Source organism: Xiphophorus hellerii, chromosome 14, assembly GCF_003331165.1.
Source record: "Xiphophorus hellerii strain 12219 chromosome 14, Xiphophorus_hellerii-4.1, whole genome shotgun sequence".
Classification (NCBI taxonomy): Eukaryota; Metazoa; Chordata; class Actinopteri; order Cyprinodontiformes; family Poeciliidae; genus Xiphophorus; species Xiphophorus hellerii.
The window spans coordinates 9,842,910-9,863,713 of record NC_045685.1 but is presented as its reverse complement, the minus strand read 5'-3'; the positions used below and the strand labels follow the sequence as shown (position 1 = coordinate 9,863,713).

At 36.2% G+C, this 20,804-nt stretch overlaps 2 protein-coding genes across 3 annotated transcripts in view; both read left to right on the top strand.

Annotated features, from left to right (window-relative positions):
• LOC116732480 (Fc receptor-like protein 5) overlaps window positions 1-20,804 on the top strand; it is a 126,088-nt gene that overhangs the window by 33,903 nt on the left and 71,381 nt on the right. The window lies entirely within an intron of this gene.
• On the top strand, window positions 5,046-19,353 carry LOC116732487 (obscurin-like). Of its 2 annotated transcripts, XR_004341800.1 has the most exons (16): window positions 5,046-5,548; window positions 5,730-5,762; window positions 7,898-8,158; window positions 8,767-9,039; window positions 10,891-11,145; window positions 11,530-11,838; window positions 13,488-13,760; window positions 15,215-15,463; window positions 15,793-15,909; window positions 16,047-16,062; window positions 16,144-16,226; window positions 16,585-16,629; window positions 16,984-17,043; window positions 17,418-17,471; window positions 17,739-17,823; window positions 19,218-19,353. XR_004341800.1 is itself a non-coding variant. In XM_032582706.1 (15 exons), exons 1-14 carry the CDS (start codon window positions 5,512-5,514, stop codon window positions 17,432-17,434), a joined length of 2,028 nt encoding a protein of 675 aa, XP_032438597.1. In that variant the 5' UTR covers window positions 5,046-5,511; the 3' UTR covers window positions 17,435-17,471; window positions 17,739-18,715. The 2 variants fall into 2 exon arrangements, 1 of the variants encoding a protein (XP_032438597.1); XM_032582706.1 differs by lacking the exon at window positions 19,218-19,353 and having other exon boundaries at window positions 17,739-18,715.

Sequence of the window (20,804 nt, the reverse complement as noted above, 5' to 3'; positions counted from 1 at the left end):
TGCAGCAACTGACTGATTTTAGTAGTAAGATTGCCAGGGTCTGAAATTAAAATCCAAAATATTTCGGAAACAGATTAAATCCAAGCTCTCATTTAAGAAGATTAAGGCTTTAAAAATGATCATTCCTCCAAAACATCAAAAACAAATGAATATATTCAGACGTTGACACGTTTCCCACAGTGTTCCTGTAGAACATTGTGGAAATCAGGATCAGCATCGTGGTACATCAGCAGCTAGAATAAAGTAGTTATGTTTAAATGTAATTTAATTTTTTTTACCTTAATTATACATCATTTTGTTTTTGTTGATGATTCGTTGTATTAACAGGGAGTTCTGATGACCCAGAGGACGATTCTGTGTACAGCTGCATAAAAACAGAAACTACAGGTAAGTTTGTTCAGCTCCAGCAGTCAATGTTTTCACTGAAATGTGTCGTCATGCCAACAGCACTGCAGATCATTACATCCCATCATGCAGGTCAGACAATCATCTGCCCTTTACTACAACTAGAAACCAGCAGAATATGTCAGATCAGAGAACCAGCTAAGGACTTTTAGGGTTCTGGATACCTGCTCGACTTTCATTGACGTTAATATTTTTTTTTAGAAATGTTGCTTAATAATCGCCCCAAAAGTTAAGGTGATTTGATATAACTTAGAAATGCTGAGCTAATGTAACTTTTTATTATTTATATTCAAACCCAGCTACACCTGCTACAGACGATTGTTCTCTGGTAAAAATCCTGAGGTTTCTTTTTTGTTTTAGAAACCACTGAAAGCTAAAGCAAAACGTAAAAACAGAGAGAAAAACAACATAAAGGTAGGAGAAATCTGTATTGAGATGAATTAGTAAAATTGAATCTGCTTCTGTATAATTTATACTAAATTATTTGCTAGGTGTTCATTTTATTTTCTTTGTATTGGATTTCCTCTATCACTGTAAAATGTTGCTGCTACATGGTAATAAACAGTAAAATGTTCATATTTGACACCATTTGCAGTAGCAGCTTTGTTATTAATGCTGTTATTACCAATGGTTAAAAAAACATGAATATGTTTGATCTGACGCTTTTCTCTTTCTCTACAGGAAAGTGGAGCCGTGCAGCAACCGATGGAGAAGTTTATTCTGAAATGAGATCAAGAATGCCTCTGGATAAAAACGTTATCACAATGTAAAAATGTCAGGATTGGGTTTTCTCTGTGTTGACTTGAGTTTTTCTGTGTGTTGGTTTTGGGTTTCTGTGTCTTGAGTCTCCGTGTTGTCCTGTCGACCCCTTGGTTGTTCCCAGGTGTGTCTCGTTCCTTGATTACCCTCTGTGTGCAACGATGTTATTGCTTTATTTAAAAGAACATTTAAGTTTAATATTTTCACCGTGTCTGTTGAGTTTAGCAAAGGAAGCATCTCTTAACAATGACATTCATTTCTACATTTTTGATACAGATGTTTTAAGCTTTGTTTATTTTATGTGCATCCATAAAAAACATAACTTGGATAGAAATATATTTGTATGTTTTTCTGTTTTTAATTTGTCTTTTTTCTTAACCGTTTTATTTCTACCAGCAAACTTTTAGTGGTGATTTTTCTATGCATGACTGTCACATCATTGAACTTCAATAAAACAAAAGTGACTCAATGTTTGTGCAATCCATAATCTCTTTTTTTTCTGCAAGATTTGCTGAGTTGCTGCCAAATATTAAGGTTTTGTTTGATGTAATGATTATTTTAGTTTTAACTTTGTTTCTTAATAATCATGTTACAGACTGCAGTTACTCTTAAATGAATCTTTAGTATTTCTACAGGGGTTTTACTCTGACTGGTAAATATTTCCAGTCAAAAGAAACATGGTAAAATTGAAAGTTGCATCAAATCAAATTTTTCTGGGAATTTTTATTTAGTTTTTAATAATTACTGTCCGTCTGCAGTAATCGTCCCACAAAAGTTTAATTTGTGTGCATATTTGTCACTTCTAATGGCTACAATTAGTCAAACAATTAATTTAACATACATTAAATTAAACAATACATTGCTCCATCCATTGCTAACAATATATTTAAAAAAAAGCTGTGAATGAATGGCTTTAATTAAAATAAGTTGTTTTTATAAAGTTGTTTAATTATTCATGTTGCCTTCATTTCAGACCAACGCGAAGTTTAGACCATTGAACCACAAGAGGGCGCCAGATAATCCTTACAAATACAAGAAAGACGTCATCGGTGCAAAATCCTCCAGAAAAGATCAGCAACCATGAATAAATGGTAAAATACACATATAGATTACAGGTATGCAAAAATAATGACTTATTAGCCTAATAAGTCATTATTATGCTCATTATTAGGTCAATTGTGAACATTTAGGTCATGTTTTGAAAGTAAAAATAGATTTTTTTTATATTAACTGAATTGTAAGATCATAAACCACTAGGGGGCTCTATATCACATATGTGAGAAATAGAAAAATAAACAGTTTTTATTGTCCAGCAAAGTGGGACATTCAGGTGTAACAGATATAAATGTTCACACAAAAAGTTCTTGAAGCATTAAAACAATATATAAAAAACAAGATTAACAACAATAGTAATAAAAGACTGTAAAAGACAAACATGAAAAATAAGGTGCCGTTACTAGAAATAGAAATATTGTACTCATGATTGAACGGATGTGCAACTGAGTCGTGTCACTTTCTGTGCATGTGTGTTCAACATACATGCACAGTATTTACAACAGAACATTAGTGCAGAAATGTTATTTAAAATGAGTAAAAACAGAGTGGATTGTAGAAATGCCAGCATTTGTGCAAAGACATTGATCTTGTTGGAAGCAGTGATGGTTATAAAGTTTAAAAGCTTCTGAGAGTTTGGATCTACAGTAACTCTCCTTTGTGCATTAAGGGTGCAGCAGTTTGTCACTGAAGGAGCTCTACAGCTCAGCTGCAGTTATTTCAGGCTTTTAACTTCATGCTCTGGTTTTTGTTCCTGTTGATACACAGAATGGTGCTGCTAACACCTTTTCTTTTTTTTATAACTACGCCGACAGCAGACTGGGGCTGGATGGCTGAACAAGTTTTAGCCCAGTTGCCCCACAGCATGGAAGACCTGGACTCAAATCTGGGATTTTTATACATGGAGTTTCTTCCCATGAATCATGGATTCTCTCCAGGTAATCTGGTTTCCTCTGATTGTTCTAATATGAGTTGTTTTCTTTTTTATGTGGATCTCAGATATTTTGAGATGTGTTTAAGGTGAACGTCACCCCTCTCCTCTAGAGATAGACACCAGCGCCCCGTGTGGGACCAGCGGTGAAGGGAAAGTTGAACTCTCTAACTCGGCCCAGTTAATCTTATTCATTTCTATTATTTCTCAAAAAAACTTGATAAATCATCATTTTATTTTACTCAGCTCTCTCACTGGTTTTCAAAGTAAGTGCGAAGTCTGAAGTGAAGAAACGCTGGATCACTTTCGCTTCACAGTAAACGTCCTGAGTGTCTGGGTCATGAGTCCATGTGGAGTTTCATCCTCTGAACTCAGAAGAGACATTTGGTCAGCATCGTATCATCAGACATACATGGCTTTTAATAAGCGCAGAGCTGGAAGAAAATGTGAAATTCCAGATATTATGGGTAATTGGGCAATTTATTAAAAAGATGTATTCTGACTTTTTACTACACCTCACATTCAAACAAATTACTTCCTTGTTTGTCGACTTGTACTTGTCTGTGTATTCTCAACATTGATGTCTGCCTCCGATGGTCAGATCCATACTGTGCGTTTTGGTGATTACAAAATTGAGGAAATGAAACACTTGATGCTAAATATGTTCAATCATTTAGACTTAGATTGACATTATTAGCATTTTGTATGCACAGGGTGTATACAGAACGAAATTTCGTTGCATACGGCTCAGAACAATGTTTTGAGGTTCCAATGTTATGAGGTTACTCCAGAATAAAATAAAATACAATATATAATACAAGGAGGCACTGTCCTCAGTGCCTCCTTGTCGCCAGACTTGAAGGCTGAGTTCCGTGCTTTTATTTAGCTTAGTTTTAGTTCTGTTTTCTGGCAATACATTCATCTGGCAGCAATTACGATAATTTATTCTAAGGCTGTATAAAGACATTGCTTTAGAAATATCTTATGCTTGGTTCATTTCATTTTTAACTTCTTTCAAGCCGTGTTGAGTTGAGCAAAAAGACTCTGGCAACGTTTCACACTTTTTTTTAATACCCGTTATTTACTTCTTCACAGCAGAGCTGCTATGTGGATGTGATAAAGACGACAGATCTCAGAAAAATGCTTCTACATGCATAATAAGGAACTTGTATGTTTGCACATGAACAAGTTTCCACAATTCAAAAGAGAAATATTTTGCTCCACAAGCCTTGAACGAATACTATATTCGTTCTGCCTGACATTTGTTTATTCTTCTGCAATTTTCTGAGCCAGAGTGTTAAAAACAAAGACGTTAATTAGAAATTGTTACAACTGGATATTGATCCTAATCACAGGATCAATATGAAGCCCTCGATCCAGTAGGAGCAATTTCAGTTTTGTCCTTGCTGTGGAAAACGCTCCAGAAAACAACTGGAATGTTTTTAACAGTTTTTTCGCCCGCTGTGACCTTTAACCCCAAAGGCTTCATTTAACAAAAGCAACAGATTACAAGTTTTTTGGTGGTTCTGCAAGGACTTCTTCAAAATATTCCCACTTGTGGTTTGTTGTTAGACTCTCTGTTGCCTGGTGATTCTCACCACTGACCTCATGTTGGTCATAGTGGGTCAGCTCCAGTCCTCAAGGGCCGGCGTCCTGCCAGGTTTAGATAACTCTCTGGTCCAAATGATCTAGCTAACTCTTTAGCATGTCAAAGCCATGCACAGGCCTGCTGATGAGGCTTCATTTGATCCAGATGTTTTTTACCCAGGGAGAGAACTAAATCATGTCGGATACCAGACCCTGAGGACCGACTTTGGACACCCCTGTTGTGCCATTTACAGGTCTGGTGGAGATTTTATTTTATTTTTTTCAGTGTTTACTTGTGGGTGTTTTGAAAAAAAGTTTCCATGTGGGCGGGACTTTAGTCACTGTTTTCAGTTGTAGAGAATAAGACCTGGAAGCATCTGCAGTTAATAACCATGACAACAGAACAAACCTTTAAAACCTCATTAGACTTAACCTCTTAGTGGGGGAGTCAAACGGTGCAAAGAGTTTGTTAAAGGACATTTGTATTAAAATAATGTCTGTGCAGGTGGCCCGTCCCTTAAAAATGAAGAGCAAAAATATATTCGGTTGCTGCAGTGGACAGGAAATTTGAATCTAACACTTCACTGTGTTGACTGTGTGAGTCAAAGCTGCTCCTGCATACTTTATGAACGCTGAGTAAAAGGGAAGGAAACAGGTACATTACAGAATGACAGTTTTTAGTGCCTTAAATGCAACTTCTTCTTTTGTTTTTAGTACTTTAGCGAGAGCAAAGTGCAGCTGCTCCAATTAGCTGTGCAGCAGGTCTGGAAGTGAACATGGGGGAAACTTTACTCTGCAGACTGGGCTTCTTTTGTAAGTAAATGACTGGATTTCACTTCACTGTTTTGATACAATTATTGTTCAGGGTGGGGAAAGCAGCTCGTTGCTATTTTAGACGATCTTTCTTATAATTGTGAAGTTAGTCGAGAACAAACTGTGAAACATTTCAAAATCGTAAGAAGACTTGAAAATGATCAAATCTTGTTCATTGCAGTGTTGTGGTCCCTCTGCTGTGGAAATCCTGAAGGTAAGAAACATGTTCTTTATGTTATCATGAATCATGGTAACAATACATATGTCAGGAAAAACATAAATCTGACTTTTGTTTTCAGTCCTGTGCAAGTTTACACAGAACATGAACCAGTTCTAAATTCAGTGAGCAGAAGTTAAGATTGTATTTATCTTTTTCCATGATAGATAAATAGATTCTATAATGGAGATAGAATATATTTATTCTACATATAGAATAAATACATTAACATATTCATCTATGATGTCATGACCAGAACATTTTACAAACTGGCATTTGGCAACTTATTTACTCTTGTGTATTTCTCTCCGGGTTTCGTATTAATTTGGACAAGTTTCAATCAGAGAGCCTTTATTCACATATTTTACTGCTTTAGCTGCAGGGTGAGAGGTAGGACATCAAATTAAGCTCAGTGATTTAAATGCTGTCACCATCTTAATCATTGTAGTTCATAAAGTCCTCAATGATATCTTTGCTGATTTTTAGCCATACTTCCATGCATGTTTTAAGAAAACAGTCACAAACTTAATTTCTCCACTTTCTTCAGGTTTATCTGACTCACACTGATACAGAGTTGAAACTGGTTGATAAAGTCTGAAGAATCTGCAAAGGCTGAAGTGTCAAGTCTGCACTGTTCAGTTGAGAGCAGAAGTTAACAAACACTGAATAAAAAGACACATAGACATTTTTTCCTCATTGTCTCAAGTTAAATCAGATCAAACTTCTCTTGTTTTAGGTTAGCTAGAATTAAGTTGCTTCTATTTGGGGTTGCACAATGGTGCAATTGGTAGCACTGTTGCCTTGCATCAAGAAGGTCCTGGTCGATTCCCGGCCCGTGGTCTTTCTGCATGGAGATTGCATGTTCTCCCTGTGCAAGCATGGGTTCTCTCCGGGTACTCCTGCTTCCTCACACAGTCTAAAAACATGACTGTCAGGTTAATTGGTCTCTCTAAATTCTCCCTAAGTGTGAGTATGCATGTTTGTTTGCCCTGCGACAGACTGGCAACCTGTCCAGGGTGAACCCTGCCTCTCGCCTGAAAGTTAGCTGGAGAACGGCACCAGCAACTCCCGACCCACTACAGACAAGGGTGTAAGAAAATGGATGGATGGATCAATCCATCCATGTATGGCTTCTATTGGTTAATGCCAGAAAATGTGTGTTAGGGTTAGGGCTTGGTTCATCAGAACCAGCATGACTTTACTCCTAATGGCCTCAAAGGAGTTTTGCTGCTGATGACCCTGTTGCCTGCTCATCACTGTTTCAAACTTGGTCCACTTGACTGTCTGCAAAATAACTTTTAAGAAGTGTAGAAATACCTCTGGCAGCAAAACCATCCAGACTGAAACCCCTAATGCAGCAAAACCTGGCAGTGCCCTCATCCAAATAGTGTTATTAACCATCATCAAATTGAAAATTTGTTGAATTTTAGCATTGTAATAATAAAAACATTTTCTTGTTTGTTTTGTTCAATTTTATTTTTATTATCACACTTTTAAGTAACTAATGTTTGTATGAACAGTTTCCATTAAACCTGCTGTGATCCAACATCCCAAATGGACTAAGATATACAAAGATGAGCAAGTTACTCTGACATGTGAGATCCAGGGAGGCGGAGGAGCTGAGTGGACGTACAAATGGAGACCAACCAATACAAACTCTCCAATGACAAATGAATTGAGGATTATTCCAGCTATCAGTGGAAATTACAGCTGCAGAGCTGAAAGAGACGATAATACAACAGAATGGAGCAAAGCCCTCAGACTGACAGTGTCAAATGAGTTAGAATACAAATCTACACAACTTAAACAAGAAAACTGAACCAGAACCAGGTCATGTTCTGATGGTTTTTGCTTAAATCCAACAGCAGATGAACCCAGAGTCAAACTGACAGCAGACAGAACAATCATACCAGCAGGGGGCAGCATAACACTGAGCTGCTCTGTGGACGAATCTGATGACTGGAAGTTTGACTGGTTCAGAAATGAGCAACAATATTCTGTAGATCAGTTCAGAGGAAACAGTGAACCATGCAGCTTAATTCTTATAGATCCACAATCTAAGAGAATTAAGCATTTTCCCTTTTTTGCTCAATATAAATTTCTGTCTTCTGATTGAATATTATTCATTTTAGTGTCTGGGCCGACTGTGAACCAGCATCCCAGCTGGCCTGTTGTATTCAGAGGAGAGACGGTCACTCTGAGATGTGAGATACAGGATGATGAAGGAACTCAGTGGACGTATGAATGGAGTCCAAGCAACAGAAACTCTCCAACATCCAATGAATACAAGATCAGCAGAGTCTCTGAGTCTGACAGTAGGAGCTACAGGTGTAGGGCTAGTAAAGGCTATCAGAGATCAGGCTGGAGCTCTGCCTTTAAACTGACAGTGAACTGTAAGTCTGACAGAAACATCCTCATTCACACAATCCTAGAACACCAGACAACATTTTTGGATGCAAAACTTCTCACATCTGCTTTAGTTCTCATGTTAAATGATAAATCAGAAATAATTTGTAACAGTTTTAGGCTATTTTATCTTAGCCTGGCCATTGACTTCAGTTAATCTCAGTTCTAATCTCTCTTCAGTGCTCTGTCTGGGCTTTCTCCCATTGACTTGGATTTTCTCCAGTAGAATTTCTACCGGGCCAATCATCGAGCAGAAGAAGTTCTGAACGATGATGTCGATTTTCTGCGTTGTTTTAGAAATGTACTCTGTCTGTAGTTTTAGCAACGGAAGCAGAGGAAGTGAAGGAAGCCGTTCAGTCGGTTCTAGTCACGCTTCCAAATACTGGTTCTTGAAAGAATAGTTCTTAACATTTTTTTTTAATCATTTAAATTGATTGGGAACAAATTCTATATTTCAACAATAACTTGGCCAGGAAGCGTTAAACATCAAACAGCATAAGTGACTCAGAAGTTAAAGTTTGATTGATCTGAACAGATTGTTTCCTCAAACAAGCCACTTTCTAAAGGTTGTCTTGTTTCTGTTTGTTTCAACCAGCAAATGGACCCAAAGCCTCAATAAAAGCAAGTGCTAACATCATACCAGCAGGGGGCAGTGTAACACTGACCTGCTTTATAAACATCGGTGTTGGCTGGAAGTTTGACTGGTTCAGACTGGAGTCCAAGTCTTCTACAGCTCAGCCCATCAGAACCAATGAATCGGATGGAGTCCTCTCCATCTCAGAGGGAGGAGAGTACAGCTGCAGAGGAGGAAGAGGAGATCCAGTTTTCTATACTGAAACCAGCAGAGAGGTCACTATTCAGAAAACAGGTAAACTGGTCTTTATTGTGAAATGAAACATCTTTAATGTTCCTTTGTTCATCAGTGGTGTTAAAAACATTATGACTCCAGTGTGATGATCATCATCTGTAACTCCATCTAATGACGCCTGAAAGCAGAAAATTTGCTCCTGTTCATGTTGTCAGATATTTAAGCCAGACTATGAATTTCTATGTTGATATTGTTAAAAAAGAGGATAATTTAATGCTAACTTTGGACAAAACGTTTGGCTCTTTCCTCTTTAATTTTCCCGGGATCCTCGACGAGTGGCGGCGTGCTCTAAAGTGAAAGCAACAACAAAGCGCGTTGACGTCACAGATCACAGAGTTTAATCTCATACAAAGCAATCAACAACAAAGCTGCAGAGGAACAGAGATATGCATTTTTCTCATAAAAATAAAGACAGACAAGGGGAAGACGGACAAACACAAAACAAAAGACAAAACAAAAAGCAAAGACGTCTTTGGAGAGAGCCGCTGCAAAAAAGCAAAATAGTGGCAACTTTCTGAAAATTTAGTGGTGACACTAAATTTTATACTGAGTGGGTGTTTTTCTATTTAATTTATGCATTCTAGGCGTTCCTCTTGTTGACCAACTGGAAACTCCCTTAAGCACTCAGAGAAACTTGGAAACTCCCCCTGATCTACGCAAAGATCAAAGGACCATCTGTCTTCTACCGAGACAAAAGAGCGGATCGCTGGCCCTGAACCCCCGTGGCTCCCACGGTCATTCTGAGTACAGAACGATCCTGAGATAAGACCTCACAGATACCTGTGAAATCTAAAGTCTCTGTCTCCCAAGGAAAATGCTAATTTTATGGCTTCGCCTGTGGCCCGGCCTCACAGTGGGGAGGCTCCATTGAGTGATCTGCATTTTGGCCCCTGCTTGTCTGAATGCCTGCTCATCTGGCTCAATAGAAAACTGTTCCATTGGGGGTGCTGAATATACCTTTAACACATGTCGCAAGATTAACTGTATTAAGCACTAAAAATAATTATTTTTCCTTAACAATATTAATGTAGGAGGATTTACTGCAGCAACGTTTGTCTGTTTGATGGAGAAACTGTCACAAATGTGATTATGTAATGAATACAGTCCAACATTCTGGCTGTATGCCAGTAATTTATAGGAAGTGCATGTTATATGTCTAATACTGCTATGTTTTGCTTTATCGTTCTCTACCAGTGATCATTTTATTTTGTCACTTATCATGAGAGATATTAGACACCTACTGTTGAAGACAGATGTTCACATTCACTGGATCAAAAGTCATTAAAATTGTTTTCTCAGTGAATTAAGTTAAATCAACATTTTCTTATTTTAGGTCAATTAGAACGACCAAAATTATTTCTATTTGCTAAATAATAATAATAAAAAAACGTAGTGAGCACATTTGAGATTTTTTTTGTAGTTATCTTTGAATTAAGAAATGTATATACCTTTTTCAGTATCGTGGATAATTGTCTTTTAAACTGTTTGTCTTTGGTCAAAGCTTTTGTGTTTCCCTCCACAAACTTCTGATAGTTTAAATGACACATTTGAGTTAATTGAAGACACACCTGTGGGTGTGTTTTAGGGCCACACCTGAAACTCACTGCTTTCATGTTTGACATGATTGGAGCGTCAAAAGCTACAAAAAAAAATAATAATAAAAAATCCTCCAAAAAATATTTTCGCTAAGTTTTCTGGCATTTAGCAAATAGAAATAATTTTGTTAATTGTAACTAAATTAAAAACCAGAGAAGTTTGGTCTGATTTGATTTCAGATGTTGGTAAATAATGTGTATGTGTCTCTTTATTTGGTGAATGGAAATATCTGCTCTCTGTTTCTTATGTGATCAGTTCCCATTATACCAACTGTGATCCAACATCCCAATTGGGCAAAGATCTACAGAGGAGAGAGAGTCACTCTGAGATGTGAGATCCAGGATGATGGAGGAACTCAGTGGACGTATGAATGGAGACCAACCAATAGAAACTCTCCAACATCCAGTGAATTCATGATCACTGCTGATTACAGTGGAGATTATAGCTGCAGAGGAAGAAGAGACAGTTTCACCTTCACAGAGTGGGGAGTCATCACATTAACAGTGTTCTGTGAGTTCACCATGTATGAATTATGTTTACAGGGTTTTACTAGCAAATATCAATATTTAATGAAATATTTCTATATGTGTGTAAGTATGTTTATACTTTCACGAATATCAAAAACTGAGAATCAACTTTTACTGCAGGTTACAATGAGTAGCTGCATTTCCATGACAAATGTGAACAAATCTTTGTCCATGTTCTGCTATGCTAAGCTCATTCACATGACAAGTTATTAAAAATCAGTGACTTGTGTAAACAGTTACATGAAATGTATTCATTATTCATGGCGCTAGCGCTCATCATCTCTCAGTCATCAGAGGAAAGTTTTACTCCAACACTAGAAATTTAATTCAAAATAACATTTTTGTGACCATCTCTCTCTCTCTCCAGCGTTTCCCCCTGAGCATGTCCTCTCTGTGTCTCCATCATGGCCGAATCCTGGAGCCTCAGTGACTCTGAGCTGTGAGGGTTTGGAGCTTCAATCAGCAGGATGGAGGTTCTTCTGGTATAAAGCTGTTCCTGATCCATCCAGCAGATACTACAGCGCTGAGCTGCTGCCTGGCAGCACCAATGGGACTGAGCAGAACTCCTTCATCATTAATGGACCGACTCACACAGCAGGATTTGTGTGCAGAGCAGGAAGAGGAGAACCAAAGTTTTACACTGATTACAGTGAACCAAAGTTTGTCTGGTCTGCAGGTCAGTTTATTTTTGTTTTTTCATTTTGGATTTTTATTCCACAATTTGCATTGCACTTTTGATGAGCTCAGGTTTCTAGTTAATGTTGTGAATAATGTATTGTGTTCCTCCTGTTTTTTGTGTTGTTTTATTAATAGTGGTAAACACACCACTCAGTTAAGTTAGAGAAGATGATGAATAAAAAGCTGAGACTATTCTGATAACAATAACAAAACAATGTGTTGTTGAAGCTATGAAATACTGATGAATGTAATCCTCAGTCATTGGCCTAATTTCACCTGAATGTATCTCTTTTCCAAGTTTTGCACATATTAGGCAAAGAATTAGCTTTTGACTCTGGTTAAATAGTTGGTGCACATAGTTTTGGAAAAAGAAAAAATAAGATGGAAGCAGCAATCGCCTAATGTTGTTCCCTAGCGAGTGTTTAATGGTAGAATGAGTTTAGCTGTCAACGTGACAAAATTATTTAGCTTTCTGCTAAAAGACAGTGATGAAGAAGAACAACCAGAATACAGCAAAGTGTTGATGGAGACGGACCAGAAGCAATAAAGAGAATGTTAACGTCTGGAACCACTAGGGGGTGCTGTGGTGCATGGGTAAGCTGCAATAACATGAAGAAGAAGCTGACTGAGCAGCCGGTTACCTGAGAGAACTTATATTAGTATGTTGTTTTATTTTCAGTCGCTTTGGTTGTTATGTGTACTTAGTGTTTTAATAGTTTTTTACACTAAAAGAAAAATATTGTGTGATGTTTTTAAATCTTCATTATTTTATTTTATTTCTATTCACACATGCATTTATAAACAACACTGAGTCTCTTGGAATTGCTTTTACATTCATTAAACTCTGATTTTTTTAGACTTCAAATTCAATAACAGGTTGAAAATTCTTGTCGTCCTTCACTATTTATAATAAATGAAGGAGAACCTCACTGCTTTTTTCTGTTAGCGTAGGTCCATGGCTACTCAACTGCTTGTTTTCTACATGGATGCACGATTTTATGATTTGGTTCAACATGTGATTCATAAATGGGTTAATTGTTTGGGTTCCTCTGCATTTATATTTTTTGATGTGGTGAAAAATTTTGGTTACAACTGAAACCATTGTACCTTAAATATTTAAATGATATTATTTAAGTGCTATTTGGAAGTTTGATTAACTGAATTATTATTTGAAATATTTGATAGAAGATTGTAAGTTTTTGAAATTTTCTTCCCTTTTGACATTTGAAGGTCAAAACCTTGGAGTCATTTTTGACTATTTCTATTTTAACTACCATAAAGTAACAAAGTAGCAGATTATCACTGCAGCAGTTTACTGTTATTAATATTTAGCAAAGCTGATAGTTTTTATATTTTTGGATTTCGGTTTTGTTACCTCAAAGCTCTGAAACTCTGACATTGTGGACTCTTTTCTCACTTAAAAAAAGATAACTTTAATATCAAATATTATTTGAGTTAACATATACAGTATTTTCTTTCTTTTGTTGTTGTTTTTGGTGTCTTTAGTTTTACCTTCCCTACTGTAATGTCTGTAAACCACTAATCTTTTTACAGTTTATTTTACAATCACAGCTCAATAATGAACATTGTTTTTTACATTTTTTCAACACTAAGAAAAATTCTGTACAATTATTTTCTTGTTTTCAGACTCTCATCCAGCAGCTTCTCTCTCAGTGAGTCCTGACAGAGTTCAACATTTAATTTATCAGCCTGTCACAATGAAATGTGGTGGGAACGACACCAAGTGGAGAATGATGATGTTTACAGATTCAACCAGTCAAACATACGTTCAGTGCTACAACTGGGAGATGATGGATGGATCCTCATGTACCATTCACACACTAGTGATTCACAGTGGAGTTTACTGGTGTGAGTCTGGATCTGGAGAATTCAGCAACGCAGTCAATATCACTGTACAGGGTAGGTTATGATTCATGGTGTTTTTACTTTTTCCAGTGTTCTAAACATTATTTATATTTCATCATACCTGAAAATACTGTAAACAACCCGTAGCAACCTAGTGATTCCTGAATTGTGCCCTCTTCATAAATTTAAAACATGAATAAAGAAAAATTAAGTGGTAAACATTTGCAGCGGATGGGTGTTAAAAGTTTTTCCTTCAAAACTGAGCAGCTTCTTTCTCTGACTGTTTCGTAAACATCTGCTCCAGTAAGTAAAAGGTGAGTCATTTGCTTTTTGAACAGAAACATAAAATGTGGTTAAATTTAATAATATGCATTGTTTAAATGTGTGGAGCCCTCTAGAGGCCATGGGGCTCCATACAAATCAGCACAGAATACTGTGCTGATTAGTAAATATGGCTTAGTTGAATACTGTAAGCATTTCTTATGGTGACCTTTGTACTTTCAGTTATAATAAAAGGCTTTCGTCAGGTTTTTCTATGCATGTTAATATCTCCTTCTAAAATATCTGAAATTTTATTTATTTTTTTTTGGATCAAAAGGCACCACAAACAGAAACTTTCCGTAAGAAGGACAGAAATAAAAATACATCTAAACTATTTGGACTATTTCTGAGTTATTATCGTGGACAAATCAGTCATCTGACGGTTTTGATCGTGTCTCTTGTGTTGGTAGTCTGAATGGTTTAAAGGTCCGTTTTCATGTGCAGTTCCATCTCAATGCAGACATAAGCATGCAGTGAATAAATCCATTTTCAGTCAGTTTTTTGCACCAAAGAGTTAAGAATAAATGCTAAGACTCTTTAAATGTGTATACATTTAAATTTTTAAGTTGACATTTGTGACTGTATACAAAAGGAACCAGCAAATATTGCAGTAAGCACATTGCGAGGGAACGCAACACTTATAACGCAAGAGAAAACATTTGTTCCAAGTTCCATCTGGGGCTCTGTACAAGTGAACATTGTTGCAAATCCATAAGGCATGCTAACAGTCCACAACCATTTCTTCCATAATCTATTGTGTTGTCTATCACTGAAGTCTGGATGAGAATAAATCAATCTGTGGAGAAATGATAAGATTATTCCCTATACTTTCTAATTTCATAAAGATTAAAAATGAGTGACCAATGACCTGCACACATTTGTTTTAAAACCTAAGACTTCTCATCTTAGTCATCACTGAAAACTTTCAGCAATCAATCACAAATGTATTCGTATCATCAACAATTAAGAGCAACTGCTGCATTAATGTGAGTCTAGTTTAGTCGCTTATGCAAAAACACCCAAGATTTTATTTCTGAGAATGTAAAGATTACTGTTTTCGGTCAAATTTGAACCACACATACCCTGATAAAACCAACTTTAAAAATACTTCTTCATAATGCAACTTTTTCTAAATGTCAACAACAATTAATTGCTCAACAGTCCGTGATATTCTGATTGTTTTACAGATGATTATGATGATGTTATCCTGGTGAGCCCTGTTCATCCTGTGACTGAAGGAGATCCTGTTACTCTGAACTGCAGAGATAAAGAACAAAATCTTCTCTCCAATGTGTTTTTCTATCACAATGATAAACTCATCAATAATGACGGCAGAGAGGAGCTGAATATCTCTGCAGTATCAAAGTCAGATGAAGGTTTCTACAAATGTCAACATTCAGGAAAAGAGTCACCAAGGAGCTGGATGTCTGTTAGAGGTGAGGAGGATTAAAACTTTTCATGATTTCTTATTTTGTAAACAATTTTTTCAGGGAAAAGATAAACAGAGTCATTGATGTGCCTTAAATCTTGTCTTTCGCCGCAAATATAGCAGGTAGAAAAGTGACAAAAAGCAAAATAAGTTTCCTAGCAGCTTGTTCTTGATATTGTTGACATTCTTCCAAAATATGTAAGAACGATATATTACTGTGTTAGGAATGGATGAAATTCCTCTGGTTGCTCTAAAAAGACACAGTGGCACAAACTTGTTTTTCATTCATTGTCGGGGTAAAAATGTTTTCTTATGTTCAATGTTTCTTATTTCCAGTAACTGTATCCAGTCCTGTCAGCTCTTCGTTTCCTGTGATGTTGATCGTTAGACCAGTGGTTGGATTCATTCTTGGTTTTCTCCTGCTGTTGATGTTGTGCTGCAAACAGTCCAAGGGTGAATATGCAGCAACTTAGATGCTTCAGTTTCAAATGTTTTAAATTTCTTTAGATGATTTGGCAAAACAGAGGAACAAAAAAAGAAAAACAGTTTTGCACTATAATGCATCAAATTGTCATTTTTTCCATCCACAGGTTTATGGTGCTTCAGGTCAGTACTCTTTAATTTACTTTCCTCTGATTCTTCCATCCTTTTTGTATTTATTTCAGTATAACCTTTTGCATAATTTAGGTCAGAGGTCAGCAGTCAGAGCTCGACCACAAATCAAGGACCCAACCAGACAGAGAGCCAAGTTTACAGCTCTCTGCTACACGGTTAGTAACCTTGATTTATATTTTATATAAGTTCCCTAAAAATGTGATTCAAGATGATTTCATTTTCAATAATCATTTATCAAAGACCTTAAACAGCCACACAGTAACATATGAAAGCAATGCTCAATACATCTGCTACAGAAAACATGCTGCCGTCATGTGTGGGATGTTTTCTAACTTTTAAACATTAGCAAGAAAAAAAAAAACATTTTAATATTCTGTGTTTTAATAAATGTGTCATACTTGTGGCAGATAACACTAAAGAAGACATCACATTGAAAACTGCAAAAAATGAAAAAAAGGTTTTAAAATCCCAAATGCAGATTATTCTACTCTTGACATTGTCATTGCTCTGCAGGTGATGCTTCTGAATACGAGTCAATCCAACCAGCCACTATGAACAGTAAGTTAAACTCCTTGAAGAACGTCGAGATGCAGCAACTGACTGATTTTAGTAGTAAGATTGCCAGGGTCTGAAATTAAAATCCAAAATATTTCGGAAACAGATTAAATCCAAGCTCTCATTTAAGAAGATTAAGGCTTTAAAAATGATCCTTCCTCCAAAATCAAAAACAAATGAATATATTCAGACGTTGACACGTTTCCCACAGTGTTCCTGTAGAACATTGTGGAAATCAGGATCAGCATCGTGGTACATCAGCAGCTAGAATAAAGTAGTTATGTTTAAATGTAATTAATTTTTTTTACCTTAATTATACATCATTTTGTTTTTGTTGATGATTCGTCGTATTAACAGGGAGTTCTGATGACCCAGAGGACGATTCTGTGCACAGCTGCATAAAAACAGAAACTACAGGTAAGTTTGTTCAGCTCCAGCAGTCAATGTTTTCACTGAAATGTGTCGTCATGCCAACAGCACTGCAGATCATTACATCCCATCATGCAGGTCAGACAATCATCTGCCCTTTACTACAACTAGAAACCAGCAGAATATGTCAGATCAGAGAACCAGCTAAGGACTTTTAGGGTTCTGGATACCTGCTCCACTTTCATTGACGTTAATATTTTTTTTTAGAAATGTTGCTAATTGCCCCAAAAGTTAAGATGATTTGATATAACTTAGAAATGCTGAGCTAATGTAACTTTTTATTATTTATATTCAAACCCAGCTACACCTGCTACAGACGATTGTTCTCTGGTAAAAATCCTGAGGTTTCTTTTTTGTTTTAGAAACCACTGAAAGCTAAAGCAAAACGTAAAAACGGAGAGAAAAACAACATAAAGGTAGGAGAAATCTGTATTGAGATGAATTAGTAAAATTGAATCTGCTTCTGTATAATTTATACTAAATAATTTGCTAGATGTGCAATTTATTGTCTTTCTATTGGATTTCCTCTATCACTGTAAAATGTTGCTGCTACATGGTAATAAACAGTAAAATGTTCATATTTGACACCATTTGCAGTAGCAGCTTTGTTATTAATGCTGTTATTACCAATGGTTAAAAAAACATGAATATGTTTGATCTGACGCTTTTCTCTTTCTCTACAGGAAAGTGGAGCCGTGCAGCAACCGATGGAGAAGTTTATTCTGAAATGAGATCAAGAATGCCTCTGGATAAAAACGTTATCACAATGTAAAAATGTCAGGATTGGGTTTTCTCTGTGTTGATTTGAGTTTTTCTGTGTGTTGGTTTTGGGTTTCTGTGTCTTGAGTCTCCGTGTTGTCCTGTCGACCCCTTGGTTGTTCCCAGGTGTGTCTCGTTCCCTGATTACCCTCTGTGTGTTTAATCCCACCTGTGTTCCTTGTTCCTCGTCGGGTCCTTGTCTAATCGGTCTAGTTGTCGAGTCAAGTTTGACGTTTTGTCTCCCGTCTGTTATTCATTAGTTCCAGTTGTCAGCATTATTCTTCTGCTCATCTGTGCTGCCTGGATTATTGTGTTTTTGGATCATTAAATCATTTTTCTCACCCAACAATCTGGGTTCATCACATATCCTCACCACCTTACACTGCAACACATGACAAAAGAAAAAGGAAAAAATCTCCTATTTTTATGCATCTGTGAAGAATTTTTACTAACAAACATTTAATGAAACTTGAAAACAAAAGCTAGATATGCGCGAAAGTTGAAACGGATCAATTTAAAGTTTTGTGTGGATTCAAAGCATGCTGTATTATGTGCAAATGTCCTTTAAACTCTTTCACTTTTCAGGTGCAACGATGTTATTGCTGCATTTAAAAGGACATTTAAGTTTAATATTTTCACCGTGTCTGTTGAGTTTAGCAAAGGAAGCATCTCTTAACAATGACTTTCATTTCTACATTTTTGATACAGATGTTTTAAGCTTTGTTTATTTTATATGCATCCATAAAAAAACATAACTTGGATAAAAATATATTTGTATGTTTTTCTGTTTTTAATTTGTCTTTTTCTTAACCATTATATTTCTACCAGCAAACTTTTAGTGGTGATTTTTCTATGCATGACTGTCACATCATTGAACTTCAATAAAACAAAAGTGACTCAATGTTTGTGCAATCCATAATCTCTTTTTTTCTAAGATTTGCTGAGTTGCTGCCAAATATTAAGGTTTTGTTTGAAGTAATGATTATTATAGTTTTAACTCTGTTTCTTAATAATCGTGTTACAGACTGCAGTTACTCTTAAATGAATCTTTAGTATTTCTACAGGGGGTTTTACTCTGACATGTAAATATTTCCTGTCAAAAAAAACATAGTAAAATTGAAAGTTGCATCAAATCAAAATTTTCTGGGAATTTTTATTTAGTTTTTAATAATTACTGTCCGTCTGCAGTAATCGTCCCACAAAAGTTTAATTTGTGTGCATATTTGTCTCTTCTAATGGCTACAATTAGTTAAACAATTAATTTAATATACATTAAATTAAACAATACATTGCTCCATCCATTGCTAACAATATATTTTAAAAAAAGCTGTGAATGAATGGCTTTCATTAAAATAAGTTGTTTTTATAAAGTTGTTTAATGATTCATGTTGCCTTCATTTCAGACCAACGCGAAGTTTAGACCATTGAACCACAAGAGGGCGCCAGATAATCCTTACAAATACAAGAAAGACGTCATCGGTGCAAAATCCTCCAGAAAAGATCAGCAACCATGAATAAATGGTAAAATACACATATAGATTACAGGTATGCAAAAATAATGACTTATGAACCTAATAAGTCATTATTATGCTCATTATTAGGTCAATTGTGAACATTTAAGTCATGTTTTGAAAGTAGAAATAGATTTTTTTTTAATATTAATTGAATTGTAACATCATCAACCACTAGGGGGCTCTATATCACATGTGAGAAATAGAAAAAGAAACAGTTTTTATTGTCCAGCAAAGTGGGACATTCAGGTGTAACTGATATAAATGTTCACACAAAAAGTTCTTGAAGCATTAAAACAATATATAAAAAACAAGATTAACAACAATAGTAATAAAAGACTGTAAAAGACAAACATGAAAAATAAGGTGCCGTTACTAGAAATAGAAATATTGTACTCATGATTGAACGGATGTGCAACTGAGTCGTGTCACTTTCTGTGCATGTGTGTTCAACATACATGCACAGTATTTACAACAGAACATTAGTGCAGAAATGTTATTTAAAATGAGTAAAAACAGAGTGGATTGTAGAAATGCCAGCATTTCTGCAAAGACATTGATCTTGTTGGAAGCAGTGATGGTTATAAAGTTTAAAAGCTTCTGAGAGTTTGGATCTACAGTAACTCTCCTTTGTGCATTAAGGGTGCAGCAGTTTGTCACTGAAGGAGCTCTACAGCTCAGCTGCAGTTATTTCAGGCTTTTAACTTCACACTCTGGTTTTTGTTCCTGTTGATACACAGAATGGTGCTGCTAACAGCTTTTCTTTTTTTTTATAACTACGCCGACAGCAGACTGGGGCTGGATGGCTGAACAAGTTTTAGCCCAGTTGCCCCACAACGTGGAAGACCTGGACTCAAATCTGGGATTTTTATACATGGAGTTTCTTCCCATGAATCATGGATTCTCTCCAGGTAATCTGGTTTCCTCTGATAGTTCTAATATGGTTTTTTTCTTTTTTATGTGGATCTCAGATATTTTGAGATGTGTTTAGGGTGAACGTCACCCCTCTCCTCTAGAGATAGACACCAGCGCCCCTTGTGGGACCAGTGGTGAAGGGAAGGTTGAACTCTCTAACTCGGCCCAGTTAATCTTATTCATTTCTATTATTTCTCAAAAAGACTTGATAAATCATCATTTTATTTTACTCAGCTCTCTCACTGGTCTTCAAAGTAAGTGCGAAGTCTGAAGTGAAGAAACGCTGGATCACTTTCGCTTCACAGTAAACGTCCTGAGTGTCTGGGTCATGAGTCCATGTGGAGTTTCATCCTCTGAACTCAGAAGAGACATTTGGTCAGCATCGTATCATCAGACACACATGGCTTTTAATAAGCGCAGAGCTGAAAGAAAATGTGAAATTCCAGATATTATGGGTAATTGGGCAATTTATTAAAAAGATGTATTCTGACTTTTTACTACACCTCACATTCAAACAAATTACTTCCTTGTTTGTCAACTTGTACTTGTCTGTGTATTCTCAAC